This window comes from Eriocheir sinensis, chromosome 11 (assembly GCF_024679095.1).
Source record: "Eriocheir sinensis breed Jianghai 21 chromosome 11, ASM2467909v1, whole genome shotgun sequence".
NCBI classification, from domain to species: Eukaryota; Metazoa; Arthropoda; class Malacostraca; order Decapoda; family Varunidae; genus Eriocheir; species Eriocheir sinensis.
The window spans coordinates 28222-45715 of record NC_066519.1 but is presented as its reverse complement, the minus strand read 5'-3'; the positions used below and the strand labels follow the sequence as shown (position 1 = coordinate 45715).

At 40.5% G+C, this 17494-nt stretch overlaps 1 protein-coding gene across 1 annotated transcript; it reads left to right on the top strand.

The window, feature by feature from the left end:
• The first annotated feature begins 3726 nt into the window (after positions 1 to 3726).
• On the top strand, positions 3727 to 10817 carry LOC126997158 (uncharacterized). Its single transcript, XM_050858207.1, has 3 exons — positions 3727 to 4954; positions 7216 to 7360; positions 9871 to 10817. Exon 1 carries the CDS (start codon positions 3759 to 3761, stop codon positions 4665 to 4667), a length of 909 nt encoding a protein of 302 aa, XP_050714164.1. The 5' UTR covers positions 3727 to 3758; the 3' UTR covers positions 4668 to 4954; positions 7216 to 7360; positions 9871 to 10817.
• Positions 10818 to 17494: the final 6677 nt, after the last annotated feature.

Here is a 17494-nt window from a genome sequence, read left to right as displayed (position 1 = left end):
ATTTGCGACCTAAAAACTGTCTTCTTCACCCCCAAAACAGGCTTCATTTAAAATTATCTATAAAATGCTTATTTATTGGTGTTTCTTGACAATTGTTATGGGTCAGAAACCAGTAAATACGATGCTCTGACTACGATAATATGGCAACGGTCTGATGGCGCGGTTGCCAGTTAATAGCATTTTCAACTGCAGATCGTGTACATTATCAATGTTTAAGGAGTTTCGAGGCATATAAGTGTAAGTTGATGGCACACAGAGATTGTTACAATCACAAAAAAGTAATTTTTCTCCTTGATAGCCGTTACAAACAAGGAATAATTTCAGTATTGGCCCGTGGAAAAAGCTGAAGCGGCATCAGTGGACGGCGCCCTCCTTGGATATCTGACATTGCAAATTTGATGTTCGATTTTCTAACTGGTATATTTATAATATCCAGAGCTGGGCGCGTTACTGGATTTGGGGTAGTCTACCGCTCCTCCGCACTTCGGACGCAGGTAGTCCGCACCTGTACTTCCGCGCCTAAAAATTTTTCGCTCGGTCCGCTACCGGACCTCCGCACCTCCGCTACTGTACGCAAAACTATTAAAGCGCGCCTGAAAAAACTAGTCCGCACCTCAAAAATAAAACAAAATAGTACAAGGCAATAATACATCAAGCTTCATATATATACATATATATATATATATATATATATATATATATATATAAATATATATATATATATAGAGAGAGAGAGAGAGAGATAAATATATAGTTACCTTCAAATGGGGTGGGATTCTCAAGCGCGAGTCTGGAATGTTCTATGCGGTAACGGCTTATTCCTCCCTAATTTACATTTTCCCATTCTTAATTAAATTCTGGCATTACACTGGAAGGGTCCAGCTCCACGTCAGACAAGGAAATGTCTGACGTCGCCAGCAACGTAGGGTTCTGGAGGCTGACGGTGCAGGCGTGCTGGTTCTGTAGCTCACGCTATTGACGCTACTATCTGACACACTCCTGCTCCTGTCGCTATCACCTCTTTTCACGTATCTGTCCATGTTTATTTGTAAACACTAAACACTAAACAATCGCAGTGAATCACTAAATGTCAAAAGATTCTGAAAAAGAAAAGAAAATTGACACAGTGATCAGCTGGTAGCACATAGCCCGCCAAAACGCGCGAAAGTAATGCCGCGGACTGTTTGTCGTCTTCGTTTTTTATCTTTGAAAATCTCAGGTGCGGAAATCTGGACCCAAAATTTCGCCTGTCCGCACCTGTTACTTCCGCACTTTTGAAAACGTTCCGCACTTCCGGGCTTCCGCACCTCGTTTGGCGGTCCGCAGGTGCGGAGGAGCGAGGTCGGACCGAGGTGCGGAAGTGCCCAGGTATGATAATATCTTTGCATTCCACATTAATACATATATCTTAGGAAAACTTGATATCATTTACAAATAAAATTACATAATACCTTTGTTAGAAAATATCATTTAAATATATTTTCTTTTATATATTATTCTTCCATGCTGATGAAATTCAGTTTGTTTAAAATGTTTGTTCAACGTAATTCATTTAAGGCAGTGATTATCGTAATTCATGTAAGTTGAAATACGTCAAATCGAAAATTCGATCGCCGTTTCACCTTGCTGAAAGTTAAAGTCCAGAGCGGGCAATCGCAGGCGCAACAGGGGCATGGCTGCCCGCATTCAGCCACCCCAGCCTCTCTTAAGCCGACGGGCCGCCGGTCATTGTTTGCTGGGATACGAGGTATCAAAGTTAGTAAAGACATTAAATATTTAGGAGTAGCAGTGAGTAATAAGAAAAATTGCTTCAAAAATCAAAAGAGCATTCTTTACAAAAAGCTAATTAAGAAACTTGCCAATCTAACATATCCAGTCATTGCACAGAGCTGTAACAAAATTCTTATCGGGAAAACTTACTGGAAGAGTATTGTCTTACCAACAATTTTATATGCATCTAGTACTTTAGCCTATACCAAAGATGAAATTCAAAAGTTACAGAGGATTGAAAATTCCGTGTATAGGGCAATCCTGGGAGCACCAAGCTAGGCTCAAGTTCCAGTCTTGAGAGGAGAGATTGGCTCAAGCGCCATGGAGACTAGAATAAGGAAAAACCAGCTAAATTATTTGAATTATATAGAAGAAAATGAAAGAAGTGATCTGATGAGGAGGATCATAGAGGAAAAGGTAACAACAAGGAATGATTATTGGTTTAAGTCAACTAAGCAATTTATGAAAGACATTAATTTAAATTACTCTGACCTAAGAGCAATTAAGAAAGGAAAATTAAAGAATAAGATTATAGACTGGGATAGTAAGAGATGGCAGCAGGAAGTAACAGGAAAATCAAGTTTAGTAATATATAAAAATTGGAAGACAGAAATGTCTGAAGAGAAAATATACGACAATAGACCATCGTCACAAATATTATTTAAAGCAAGAACAAATAATCTAAGACTAAATGATAGAAACAGACACACTAACGGAGACACTAAATGCATCTTTTGTGACTGGAATATAGAGGATTTAATGCATTTTCTGTTGTGGTGCCCAGGATATGCAGAAATAAGAAAGACCATACATAGAGAATGAAGAAAATATCATAGGACAATTACTCTTCAACGAGCTAAAGATACAAGAATCCAAGGAAACAGTGTATGAGATGTGGAAGGAAAGAAAGCCAACGAAAGAACATAATGGAAGCAGCGGCATAAGAAGACTTGGAACAGCATCAGGGAAGCGCCGACCCTTGTTGTGCTTTCCTTCCTACCATTGTATCTTTTTAATTTCATGGTGCTACCTACACATGTATTAATAGTTGTATAATCACACTCTGTCCTGCCTGGGGGTTGGGATGGCATGTTCCTCCCTTCTCCCTTGTTGTTTACCTGCAACAATAAACTATCAATCAATCAATCACAAAGGCCAAGCTTCCCGACTTACACCTGACCTGACGTAACTCCTACCTACACATGTATTAATAGTTGTATAATCACACTCTGTCCTGCCTGGGGGTTGGGATGGCATGTTCCTCCCTTCTCCCTTGTTGTTTACCTGCAACAATAAACTATCAATCAATCAATCAATCACAAAGGCCAAGCTTCCCGACTTACACCTGACCTGACCTGCTCCGATAACAAGCTAAATTTATCATTATCGTTAAAATCCTTCATTACCGACGTTATTTTGCATTAGTTAATTATGGGTCAAAAACATGATGTTCTAAGTACGGTAATTAATGAAGATAGTGTTGCTCCCATAACAAGCTTAATTTATAGTTATCGTTAAAATCTCACCAAAATCGTTAATTATTGATCTTCTTTGCATTAGTTAGGGGTAAAAATAAACGGGAAAATACGATGTTATAAGTACGACAACTGATGCAAAAACTGTTATGCCCACCCCCAGAGCAAGCTTAATTTATAGCCATAATTAGAATCGTTCATTGCTGATGGTTATTGGCATTAGTTAGCGGCCAAAAATACGATGTTCTGATCAGTACGATAATCTGCCAAGACCAGGACCAGGATGTGGCGTGAAAGATGTAGGGAATGATATCTTGCCCCGAGAACATTGACTTCCCGCATGTTTTTTTTTTTGTTTTCTCTTCACAGGAGCTGCCGATATAAAGGCCTGGCTGGGGAGAAATCCCGAGCCACCTGTGACATCAAGATCAAGATCAAGCCTTGCTTGCCAGTGTTGGGGATAGAATTAAATATTTAGGAATAATAGTCAATGACAAGAGGAACTGTTTTCAAATGCAAAAGGAAGAAATGTTCAGGAAAGCGAGAAGGCTAGCAAATATGACATACAATGTAATTGAAAAGAGCTGTTCAAGAATGTTAAAAGGAAAGACTTATTGGAAAAATGTTGCACTGCCATCCATCCTGTACGGGGTAAATATAATAAACATCACAAAGACAGACATCAAAAAGTTGCAGAGGATAGAGAATGAGGTGTACAGGAAGATTTTGAGGGCACCAATGTATGCACAGGAAGCAGCACTCAGGGGGGAGATAGGAAGCTCCAGTGTTAAAAACAGGATAAGGGAGGGACAGTGGAAGTACTTAAGGTATGTTCTTGTGGAAGGAAACGATTTGGTGAGAAGGGTGGGAGAGGAGATGATAGAGAAGAGACAAAGTAGGTGGGTGAAGGATTTGTTGAATGAACTGAGAGCAACTGAGGGACTGAGTGTGAGTGTGAGGAATGAGACAAAGGAGAGTATAAAGCAGAGAATGAGAGAGCTGGATACAAGAGAGTGGAAGAGGCAAATGAATGAGAAAGCGAGCCTTAAGATATATAGAAAATGGAGACAGGAGTTGGGAGGACAAGAGGAGGTATACACCAACAACCAAGCCTCAGAAGTGCTATTCAGATGCAGGACAAACAACATGCAACTAAAAGACAGAAACAGACACCGGCAAGAGGAAACCAAGTGTGACATGTGTGAAGCTGAACACGAAGACCTGCGACACTTCCTGCTCTGGTGCCCGGCCTGTGCAGAGGAAAGAGCAAAGTGCGTGAGGCTGCAACAGCCTTACGAGGAAGAAGAGGACGACACCATTGGAAAATTTTTATTTGAAAATGAACACACCGAACAAACGAAAACAACAGTACACAAGTTTTGGACAATAAGAGAAAAAAGAATGAAAGAAAAAGGAAAATAATAGACCCAGACAGTAGACACATCAGGGAGTGCCGTTACAAAGGCAAAACTCCCGACCGACTACTACTGCTACTAGTACTACTACTACTTGCCTCAAAACGATTTTTGTCGCTGCCATTACGTCTAGCGCCTGGCAGGTCTCATAATACGTCTTCCTTGTCCATGGCCGAGGGGGATACTTGGCGGTGAGGCCAGAGGTCAACATTTCAACAAGAGTCACCCAGGGTGTGGGTGACCAGGGGTGAGCAGTGATCTGACCACCCTCCCCTTGCCACAGGAACCCAAGGAGTGAGTGTCAGAAAGGTCATGTTGGGGGGAGGTCATGTCGGGTGTGGTTGTGTTGGGTGGTCATTTTGGGTGAGGCCATGCTGGGAGAGAGTCATGTTGGTGTGGGTCATGTTGGGTGGTCATTTTGGGTGATGCCATGCTGGGAGAGTCATGTTGGTGTGGGTCATGTTGGGGATTTCATTTTGGGTGAGGTCATGCTGGGAGAGAGTCATGTTGGTGTGGGTCATGTTGGGGGATGTCATTTTGGGTGAGATGCTGGGAGAGGGTCATGTTGGGTGGTCATGTTGGGAGATGTCATTTTGGGTGAGGCCATGCTGGGAGAGGGTCATGTCAGTGTGGGTCATGTTGGGGGATGTCATTTTGGGTGAGGTCATGCTGGGAGAGGGTCATGTTGGGTGGTCATGTTGGGAGATGTCATTTTGGGTGAGGCCATGCTGGGAGAGGGTCATGTTGGGTGGTCATGTTGGGGGATGTCATTTTGGGTGAGGCCATGCTGGGAGAGGGTCATGTTGGGTGGTCATGTTGGGAGATGTCATTTTGGGTGAGGCCATGCTGGGAGAGGGTCATGTTGGGTGCCATTAACTAGTTTGGGGCTAATGTTGAAGAAGGGTCAGTAGCCCTTATAATGTCCAGTAGGGATGTACAACACTTTGAATTGTGTCCAGTAGCCCTTATAATGTCCAGTAGGGATGTACAACACTTTGAATTGTGTCCAGTAGCCCTTATAATGTCCAGTAGGGATGTACAACACTTTGAATTGTGTCCAGTAGCCCTTATAATGTCCAGTAGGGATGTACAACACTTTGAATTGTGTCCAGTAGCCCTTATAATGTCCAGTAGGGATGTACGACACTGGCGGCAGATTTTTTTTTTTTTTTTGGCATTGAATTGCATAAAATTCTGTATGAAGTTATTGAACGTAAGTACATAAACAGAAAACATTATGTTAGTGAAAAGACAAGTGCATTAGCGTACCTGTTATACCTGACACACATCTTTCATCTTTGGTCAGGCAGTGCAGTGTTGCACAAAGCTTTCTCTGCAAGATGCTTAGCTAAGAAATGTTGAAGCATTGCACTGTTTATATATATGTGTTCAATATTATATACAATTATATATATGTGTTCTCAATGGTGATTAAATTAGATTGCAGGAAAAGGGTTAATGTGAATCCCACTAATGCATCCCGTGTCGCAAACAATATTAACAAAAATCATTTTACATGTTGTTTTATACAGAATTAAAGTAATTTTACAAACAAATAGTAATAAAGAATACAAATAATATGGTATAATAATATAAATATAATTATTAGGAATAATGTAGTATAATCTATAAATAATATAGTTGTGAAAACACAAAGATTGCACACTAGAGCATTAACAAACATCAGCGGACAGCAGCGCGCGGGTGCTGCCGCTGCGAATATATAACGTGGACTGAAGGCGCTGGAAAACCAAGGCAATTTTTGTGAATATTTGTGCTCGTAAACCAGAACACTTTTAAACTAAGGCATTTGTAAACCACCGAGGTATTACTGTATTCCTATCTTCCTCTCTTAATTGATCTTTCCTTCTTTCTCCTAATAACTATCCTATCTTCCTTCCTTCCTTCTTACCTTCCTATATCTTTCCTTCTTTCTTTCTATTCATATCTTCATTTAGTTCTTCTAGAGTTGAGAATTTCAAGTGGATGGCTTTGTGAATGAGAAGGACAAGTGATTGATAAGTAGTCTTCAGTCACAAGATTCTTTTTCCAGCAATTAAAGTAGATCAAGAGAACCCAAACCCACTAAGCTCTGTTCCAGCAAAAAGAGTCAAGAACAAAACTGTATTGGTGGGAGAGATTTCTTTGGCCTGACTGACTATTACCTTCTCTTCTTGCTTCTCTCCCTCTCTCCATTCCTTTCCCTTCCCGCTCCTTTGCCCCAATACTAGTCAGTAGGAAAAATACACACTCTTTACTCCCGGAAATTCCCCAACTGACACCACCAGTCTTGCTTATTGTTATCATGTATTGTATTGTTGGAAAGGTCTAAAACACTTTCTCATACTACACTTTCTTTTCTTTATTTTTTATTTACCCTTATACCTCTTATTTATCCTCTTTTGAGCTTTCCCTTTCATTTCCTTCAGGCGTTGAGGGGGGAGGAAGGATGTGTGTTATTGGAGAGGTTTCTTAGGACTACCTGACCTTTCTTAGTCTCCTCATTCTTGTGTACTGTTTTGTGGCATGCCCCGAGCAGCAGTCCTCACCCACAGGTATGGCTTGATCCTGCCCATCAAGAACAAGGACAAGGTTGGGGGAGAGCTAGGCACGCGGAAACTCAACCCTCTGCTGGACTCAGATGACGAGTTGGACCAGGATGAAGAGTCCCCTCTTAACTGGGTGGAGGCATCCCTCAAGGTGTGTAGACCCATGCTGGAGGCTTTCCTAGTGTTGATTGTGCCCCAAAAGATACAAAACTGTATAGATCTGGCCATCATGTGTTTGAAGATACCCTAAACTTAACCTAACAAAACCTCAAACAGTCACTATAGGTCTTGACTCAGAAAATTCATATATGCTTCCTTACTAATGACACTTTCTATACAACACAGTGAGGTCATTCTTTGTTGCTTTATACCTTAAGTTGCTAGCTGTCGTGTGTTTGAAGATACCCTAAACTTAACCTAACAAAACCCCAAACAGTCACTACAGGTCTTGACTCAGAAAATTCCTATATGCTTCCTTGCTAATGAGACTTTCTATACAACAAAGTGAGGTCATTCTTTGTTGCTTTATACCTTAAGTTGCTAGCTGTCGTGTGTTTGAAGATACCCTAAACTTAACCTAACAAAACCCCAAACAGTCACTACAGGTCTTGACTCAGAAAATTCCTATATGCTTCCTTGCTAATGAGACTTTCTATACAACTAAGTGAGGTCATTCTTTGATGATTTATACTGTAAAGTGCTGGCTATCATGTGTTTGAAGATACCCTAAACTTAACCTAACATAACCTCAAACAGTCACTTCAGGTCTTGACTCAGAAAATTCCTATATGCTTCCTTACTAATGACACTTTCTATACAACAAAGTGACTTTGTTGCTTTATACCTTAAGTTGCTGGCTATCATGTGTTTGAAGATACCCTAAACTTAACCTAACAAAACCTCAAACAGTCACTATAGGTCTTGACTCAGAAAATTCATATCTGTTTCCTTAGTAATGAGACTTTCTATACAACTAAGTGAGGTCATTCTTTGTTGATTTATACTGTAAAGTGCTGGCTATCATGTGTTTGAAGATACCCTAAACTTAACCTAACATAACCTATCAAAACCCCAAACAGTTACTATAGGTCTTGACTCAGAAAATTCATATCTGTTTCCTTAGTAATGAGACTTTCTATACAACTAAGTGAGGTCATTCTTTGTTGATTTATACTGTAAAGTGCTGGCTATCATGTGTTTGAAGATACCCTAAACTTAACCTAACATAACCTATCAAAACCTCAAACAGTCACTACAGGTCTTGTCTCAGAAAATTCCTATATGCTTCCTTACTAATGAGACTTTCTATACAACAAAGTGAGGTCATTCTTTGTTGCTTTATACCTTAAGTTGCTGGCTGTCATGTGTTTGAAGATACCCTAAATTTAACCTAACAAAACCTCAAACAGTCACTACAGGTCTTGACTCAGAAAATTCCTCTATGCTTCCTTACTAATGAGACTTTCTATACAACAAAGTGACTTTGTTGCTTTATACCTTAAGTTGCTGGCTGTCATGTGTTTGAAGATACCCTAAATTTAACCTAACAAAACCTCAAACAGTCACTACAGGTCTTGACTCAGAAAATTCCTCTATGCTTCCTTACTAATGAGACTTTCTATACAACAAAGTGACTTTGTTGCTTTATACCTTAAGTTGCTGGCTATCATGTGTTTGAAGATACCCTAAACTTAACCTAACAAAACCTCAAACAGTCACTACAGGTCTTGACTCAGAAAATTCCTATATGCTTCCTTCTTTTATCTAGTACCATGAAGCCTCTCTCCCCTTGGCTTCCCTTTTGATCCTTGTCCCCCAAAACATACTCAACTGAACAAATCCTTTATACAACTTTCTTTAATACCACAGGAGACTAAAATCATTAATACCAGTCATATTTGGGTGTAGAAAATTCTTCTTGTTGAATAAGAAAAAATATACAAAGAATATATTTGGCATATGCATAGAAACTTGAGCCTTGTGATGTTATGTGAGTATTTGGGTGTATCAGAACACCTCGCCATCCAATACTGACCTCCCACACACAACCCCTTGTCTTATTATTATTATTGTTTTTTATCCTTCTTTCCTTTCTCTTCCCTCCTTATCCTTCCTCTCTTTCTTACTACTTCTTCATTTTGTCTTCCTTCAGTAATTATCTTCCTTCTGTATTCTGCTGTTTTTCTTCTTTATCTTTCTTTCCTTCCTCTCCCTTTCCTTTCTCTTCATTCCCTTTCGGACTCATTCCCAAGTGTCTCCATCCCTTTCCCTTCCCTCCATTCCTGTTCTAACTCCTTCCCAAGTGTCTCCATCCCTTCCCTTTCTGAGTCCTTCACAATTCTCTCATATTCCAGTACAACTTAAACTCTTTCATGAGGGGAGCATCAAAACAACTATCTATCCAGTACCTGGCACAGGAGATATCTTGATCTATCCAATGCCTGGCACAGGAGATACCTTGATTTTTCCTATACTGACCTCTCTTCTGGCCTCTCATATTCCATTACAATTTTAACTCCTTCACGAGGGGAGTATCATAACACCTCGCCACCCAATACTGACCTCTCTTCTGGCCTCACATTTCTATTTATTTCTTTATAGGAGTTATGTAAATGAGGCTCTTCTGTAAACTAAACTGATCCCTGCCTTCCTTACCTTCAGCCGGGAACTCAGGTCAGCAGAGTCTACAGAAGCGGCTGCTGCGTGAAGCTCTGGAGGAGGACGCGTCAGTGTTCCAGCGTGACGAGGCGTACGACAGCATGCAGGCCGCCAAGACGGGCTGCCGGGAAGCTAAGGACCCAGCCGCCAAGAAGGTGAGGAGCTAGTGTTGTTGTTTGCATGCGTAGAGGAGTTTAGGTTCGCCATGTTATACCTCCATATTGTAACTCATTTCCGAGTGCCTTCATCCCTTCCTTTTCCTTTCATTCCCTTTCAGAATCCTTCCTTTCCCTTCCCTCCATTCCCTTTCAAACTCCTTCCCAAGTGTCTCCATTCCTTTCCTTATCCTTCCATTCCCTTTCAAACTCTTTCTCATCCCTTTCCTCCCTTTCAATCTCCTTCTCAAGTGTCTCCATCCCTTCCCCTTCTTTCCATTCCCTTTCAAACTCATTCCCAAGTGTCTCCATCCCTTCCCTTTCCTTCCATTCCCTTTCAAATTCCTTTCCTATTCTCTTCATCCAGTTCCTGCCCTTTCTGTCCTTCCTAATGAGGAGATTATATTGTGAGGAGATGTGTCGTAGGATTGTACAGGATAGTGATTATTTGTTTGCGATGTTAAGCAGGGATGGAAAGCACTGCGTGTGGCATGATTTGGTGTTTCCGTGAATTGCAGTAGATTATACCATAGGATGTGTTACTAGGATTTGTGAGGAGAGCACATAATGGTTGTGATGTAAGCAGAGAGATACAAACCACTGCTTGTGGAATGACGAGTGTTATGATTATTGGCAACAATTGAGCACATGTCATAGTATTATGTTTAAGACATGTCGTTTGTCATATGTTGTATCCATTGTTGAATATGCCAGAGTGTTATGATCGTCTGACCATAGAATATTGCATAAGGCAATTATTTTCATTTAATCTTAAATAAATGTATATTTTCTTTTTCCCTTGTCTATCCCCTATCCTATATATCTATCCTTCTCTCTCTCTCTCTCTCTCATCCTTTTTCCTTCTTTTTTCCTCCATATTTTCCTTCTCTATTCCTCTCTATTCCTTCTTCTGATTTCCTCTTTTCCTTGATCTTCCTTCCCTAGTCCCTCTGTTTCCCTTAATTAACCCGGTGGTGGTGGTAGCAGCGGGTATCATGTTTCTTAATGGTCCCTCCAAGCGAGAAAAGTGAGAAAAAATCAGCCCTCACACAAACCATTTCATATCAAAGCATTTGTGATCAGTTTGTGTATCATCTATTTTGGGTAGCGTGGCGGCTCACATCACTGAGGATCCGAACTGTCGCTTACTAGGCTTTCATAGGAGTTGTGGGGGGCATTTCCAGGGGTAGTTTTGTGAGCCTGGTGGTAATTTGACCCTTCCTCTGTACCGTGAACCTAAGAAACTAATTTTTAACAAGGCTTTCGTAGGGGTTGTGGGGGTCATTTCCAGGGGTAGTTTTGTGAGCCTTGTGGTAATTTGACCCTTCCTCTGTACCATGAACCTAAGAAACTAATTTTTAACAAGGCTTTCGTAGGGGTTGTGGGGGGCATTTCCAGGGGTAGTTTTGTGAGCCTTGTGGTAATTTGACCCTCCCTTCTTCTGTGCCATGAACCTAAGAAACTAATTTTTAACAAGGCTTTCGTAGGGGTTGTGGCATTTCCAGGGGTAGTTTTGTGAGCCTTGTGGTAATTTGACCCTTCTTCTGAGCCTTGAATATAAGAAACTAATTTTTAACAAGGCTTTCGTAGGAGTTGTGGTCATTTCCAGGGGTAGTTTTGTGAGCGTTGTGGTAATTTGACCCTTCCTCTGTACCGTGAACCTAAGAAACAATTTTTAACAAGGCTTTCGTAGGGGTTGTGGGCATTTCAGGGTAGTTTTGTGAGCCTTGTGGTAATTTGACCCTTCTTCTGTGCCATGAACCTAAGAAACTAATTTTAACAAGGCTTTCGTAGGGGTTGTGGGGGCATTTCAGGGGTAGTTTTGTGAGCCTGGTGGTAATTTGACCTTCTTCTGTGCCATGAACCTCAAACACATATTTGACAAGGTTTTCATAGGAGTTGTTGGCATTTCCAGGGGTAGTTTTGTGAGCGTTGTGATAATTTGACCCTTCTTCTGCGCCGTGAACTTCAGAAACACAAATTTGACAAGGCTTTCATAGGAGTTGTGGGCATTTCCAGGGGTAGATTTGTGAGCCTGGTGTCACATACTCGCTTCTCTGTTCAATCTCTTCCTTTATTCTCTTATCCTTTGAGTTCTCTGCACTTCCTATCATCAATTTTCCCTTTCCCACATCCATTCCTTCCTTACCTTCTTCTGTGCCCAATTCACTCCATTGTTTTCAGTTTCAGAGCCAAAAAGCTTGAGTCATTTCCTTTCTGGAGCGCTCAGCCTGCCATGCCTTGCCACAGCCTGTCCACCAAGAAGCTAAGTAATGCCTCTCACTGTTCCTCGGCATTTGTTTTCGGTCTGAAGGAGGGAAGAGTTTGATCCCAGAAGACGAAATTGGCCTCTCTTTGACCACTCCCTCCGTTTGCTTTTCCAGGGACAGTGATTTGCGTGATTTTGTGTGTTTTTTCTTTGCTTAATGTCACTTCTTCATAACCACTAACTTATTCTTTTTGTATTACGTCATAAGTTCACAACCAGTAACTTTTTTGTTTGTTTTACGTCATAAGTTCACAACCAGTAACTTTTTTGTTTGTTTTACGTCATAAGTTCACAACCAGTAACTTCTTTTTTGTTTTACGTCATAAGTTCACAACCAGTAACTTCTTTTTTGTTTTACGTCATAAGTTCACAACCAGTAACTTCTTTTTTGTTTTACGTCATAAGTTCACAACCAGTAACTTCTTTTTTGTTTTACGTCATAAGTTCACAACCAGTAACTTCTTTTTCTTGCATAACATCTTTACTTCACGACCAGTAGCTTCTTCTTTTTGTTTTACGTCATAAGTTCACAACCAGTAGCTTCTTCTTTTTGTTTTACGTCATAAGTTCACAACCAGTAACTTCTTTTTCTTGCATAACATCCTTACTTCACGACCAGTAACTTCTTTTTGTGATTCAGTACTACCGCACTAAGTAGTGCGCTTGCCCACCTCTGACTATAGCATGGATGTCCCTTTGGTTCTGGGTGTAAGAGGTGGGAAGGAAACTCAGGCTGAGGCAGAAATTCTATATTCTTTTATGTTTTGACAGAGTGTGATCTTCAGAGAGAATACAAGAGGCACAGAGCAGCAACACACACACACACACGCACGGATTGCCTTGTGTTGAGACATCTGGAAGGGCAGCGTGTTGGCCGGCTCCTTGTGTCTTCCCAGCCATGGAGTGCACAGACATGAATAAGGTTGTATACTTAAACATTTCAGCGCTCAACACACACACACACACACACACTCACACTCTCTCTCTCTCTCTCTCTCTCTCTACTCTATTCAGGAGCAGTAAGTAGCAGGCTTTTTTTTTCATTATTGTTTTCTTTTTTTTACGCCCTTGAACCGTCTCCTCTGCTGTAAAAAAAAAAAAAGTAGGTACACACATTTGACAAGGCTTTCGTAGGAGTTGTGGGTATTTCCCGCGGTAGTAGTTTCCACGAGGCCTCGGTTCCCCTGGAGAAGCAGTGAGCAAGACTAGTTGGGAAAGTTTGGTTTAGTGGGCGCAACATCTGTGGTCATATGCCGGAGAGAGACAGAAGGGGAAGGAATTATAGGAGAAGGGAACAGTTGGAAAGTTTGGTTTAGTCGGCACAACATCTGTGGTCATATGCCGGAGAGAGACAGAAGGGGAAGGAATTATAGGAGAAGGGAACAGTTGGAAAGTTTGGTTTAGTCGGCGCAACATCTGTGGTCATATGCCGGAGAGAGACAGAAGGGAAGGAATGATAGGAGAACGGAACAGTTGGAAAGTTTGGTTTAGTCGGCGCAACATCTGTGGTCATATGCCGGAGAGAGACAGAAGGGGAAGGAATTATAGGAGAAGGGAACAGTTGGAAAGTTTGGTTTAGTCGGCGCAACATCTGTGGTCATATGCCGGAGAGAGACAGAAGGGGAAGGAATTATAGGAGAAGGGAACAGTTGGAAAGTTTGGTTTAGTCGGCGCAACATCTGTGGTCATATGCCGGAGAGAGACAGAAGGAAGGAATTGTAGTAAGGAAAAGTTGGAAAGTTTGGTTTAGTCGGCGCAACATCTGTGGTCATATGCCGGAGAGAGACAGAAGGGGAAGGAATTATAGGAGAAGGGAACAGTTGGAAAGTTTGGTTTAGTGGGCGCAACATCTGTGGTCATATGCCGGAGAGAGACAGAAGGGGAAGGAATTATAGGAGAAGGGAACAGTTGGAAAGTTTGGTTTAGTCGACACAACATCTGTTGTCATTTGCCAGAGAGAGACAGAAGGGGAAGGAATTATAGGAGAAGGGAACAGACCCCAGGAGACGGGACACAACCCCCGATTAATACCTGGTACACTGCTGGGTGGACAGGGGCATAGCTGGGCATGATAACAGAAAACCTTATTCCCGATAACTGATAACTGATAATGGAAAACCGTATCGGTGATAACCGATATTCGTTAACTGGAGACACAAATATAGGCGATAACCGATACCCGATATAAATCCACAATTCCGATACTAGCTAGCGATAAGTCCGATAGGCGAAAACGATACTATATTGATATTTCAAACAAAAAACATAGATGAATTCAAATTTCCATTATCTGTATTTTAGAAAACTTACAAAACCTGAACACCACACGTTGACACGTACCTATGGACGGTAATACTGGAAACGCCTGAACCGTGTTGTGTTATTTGACGTCCCCACCGTCAATGCTTTTGTTTACAAACACTGGTCTCTCGTGAACTGAGCATGCTCAGACCAGCAAGCGTTGACCTGATCAGTCTCACAAAGCTTTTTAACCGTAATTAAGAGTTGCTGGAAGGCTGAATCAGACATCCAGTACCACTACCACCATCCTCGCTGTTTCTAGAACGACACTCTGTACGAGTTGTATTTATATGTACAGAGTGTTGTTCTAGAAAAGGCGAGGATGGTGGTACTGTATGTCTGATTCAGCCTTCCAGCAACTCTTAATGTGTTAAAAAGCTTTGTGAAACTGTACAGGGCTACGCTTACTGGTCTGAACAGTTCACGAGAGACCAGTGTTTGTAAACAAAAGCGCCACGATGGGACACCAAATAACACAACACCGGGTGCCTTCAATACCATGGCATGCTCACAAATGAATATGGAATATCAAATTTGAGGCAGTGAATAATCATTTTTTGGGCAAAGTTAAATGATTTTTCTCTTTGATATATTGATTTTTGAGTCTAACATAAAAAATAACCTAGTGTTTTAATGTTGATGATCTAAGTATGAAATCTCTTCACCGAAGATATTTCATACCCCAAAGTTTTTTCATACAACACCGGGCGCCCAGGCCACGCATGTGCAGTAGGGAAGAGACAACGTTTTTTTTTCTGAGAGGCGGAAAAAAGTATTGATTATCACTAGTTTGGTTACAAAAGTAACGAAGATACCGATATATATTTAAATAAGTAGCGGATGGCCGATAACCTGGTTTTGGTATCAGCGATAAAGTATTGCGATAACTCCCAGCTATGGACAGGGGCGTAGGGTATCGGAAAAGCCACCCAAATTTTTCCACTCCGCCTGGGAATCGAACCTGGGCTCCCTTGGTTGTGAGCCGAGTGTGCTAACCACTGCACCACGAAGCCCCCCTAGACTAGTTGGGAGTAATCTCACTTTCTTTCACCCATGATTCCTTCCTCCTCCTTCACACAACTTGTCCTAAATGTCCTTACAATGGTTACTGAATCGGCATGTTATCTATTTTCTTACAGTAGAGCAAGTAACTCAAAGGAAAGCAAGCCTGCAGAAACAACACTCAGCTTCAAGGATATGATGGCTTGTTTTCCTTTGAGTTACTTGCTTTACTCTACAAAAATAGATAGATAACATGCCGATTCACTAACTATTGTAAGGACACTGACAGGGTGGATTGCTTTAAACCAATGGCTTAAACCATGGTTTTTTTTAAAATAAACCCAATGTTTTTTGTTTTTTTTTCAGTATTGGTCATTATATTTTAAACTTTGAATGTGGTTCATGGAATTTCAGGTATTCAGGGTAATATATCATTATTTTAGTGTTATATGATATTTATTTTATAAGACTTCAAACATTGTAATATTCAACATAGGATTTTATTAACATTTTAGGCTTTTAGCAAAGGGATGACTTGTTGTAAATTAGTTTCCATTCAGAAAATGTAAATATATATATATATATATATATATATATATATATATATATATATATATATATATATATATATATATATATATATATATATATATATATATATATATATATATATATATATATATATATATATATATATATATATATATATATATATATATATATATATATATATATATATATATATATATATATATATATATATATATATATATATATATATATATATATATATATATATATATATATATATATATATATATATATATATATATATATATTGTTTTGAAGGGGCGCCTCCCCCCTGGAACAGCTGTTCGTCCGTATTTTTATTGGCACAACACTTCAGACATGGTAATTAGTGCGCGGGGCCATCAGTCTGCTGTTATTATCGTTATTATATTGAATGGGCCTACTATAATCGCCTTCAATGCTACATTGCTTGTTTTGAAGGGCCGCCTGTTATCCCTTGAAAACTGGCTGTATTATTATTGTCATTGATTGTTAGAGTGCCGCCATTCAATTACATTACGAATATTTTTTTAATCATGAAACTAGCTAGATTATCTCAATCATATATATATGGTACGTGTCTTTGATACAACGCATGACGTCATGGACAGCCAATCAGGTGAAGGGGGGGCGGAGCTTACCAGAATTGGGGAGGGGCTTTTCGGTGTAAATAATTATTATTGGCCAAGTAATTTGGACAGAGTATAGCAGTAAATTTAAAAGCTACTGCTAGAAGGAAAACAGCTTCTAGCAGCACTTCAAAAAGTACTGCTAGGAGTCTTTATTAATACTGCCCCAGGGGTCATAACACATCATGTTAAGTAAGGGTTGTATCTGGGAGTGTCGTGTGTGTGTGGTGAGTGAGCACACAGTGACTCACACAGCCTTCAGGGGAGGATGCAGGATCTCCCTTCCATCACACTCTGCCTGTTCTCTCCTCAACATTCCCAAACAAGGTCTCCTCATGAAGCAAGGGTACTAACAATCTCAGGAAATTATTACAGAACTTTTATTTTCACTTACAGAGCCAGATGTCTCTTTATGTACCTGAAAAGTGATGAATTACTTGTATATATATAGTCATGGTAGTAGAAGAAGCTGTTGTAGTGGTAGTAGTAGTAGTAGTAGCAGCTGCAGCAGAAATGACAGTAATAATAATAGTAGTGGTAGAGTGAAACCATTTTAGTAAGTCCATTGTGGGGTAGGCTTCTGCAGGTCCTTTCCTCCCCTGCCACACAGTCCTGTCATGTGTTGTCTACAGGAAGTGTTGGGACTGAGTGGCAGAGCAGAGGGCAGGAAAGCACCTGCAGGAGTAATGCCTCAAAGGACT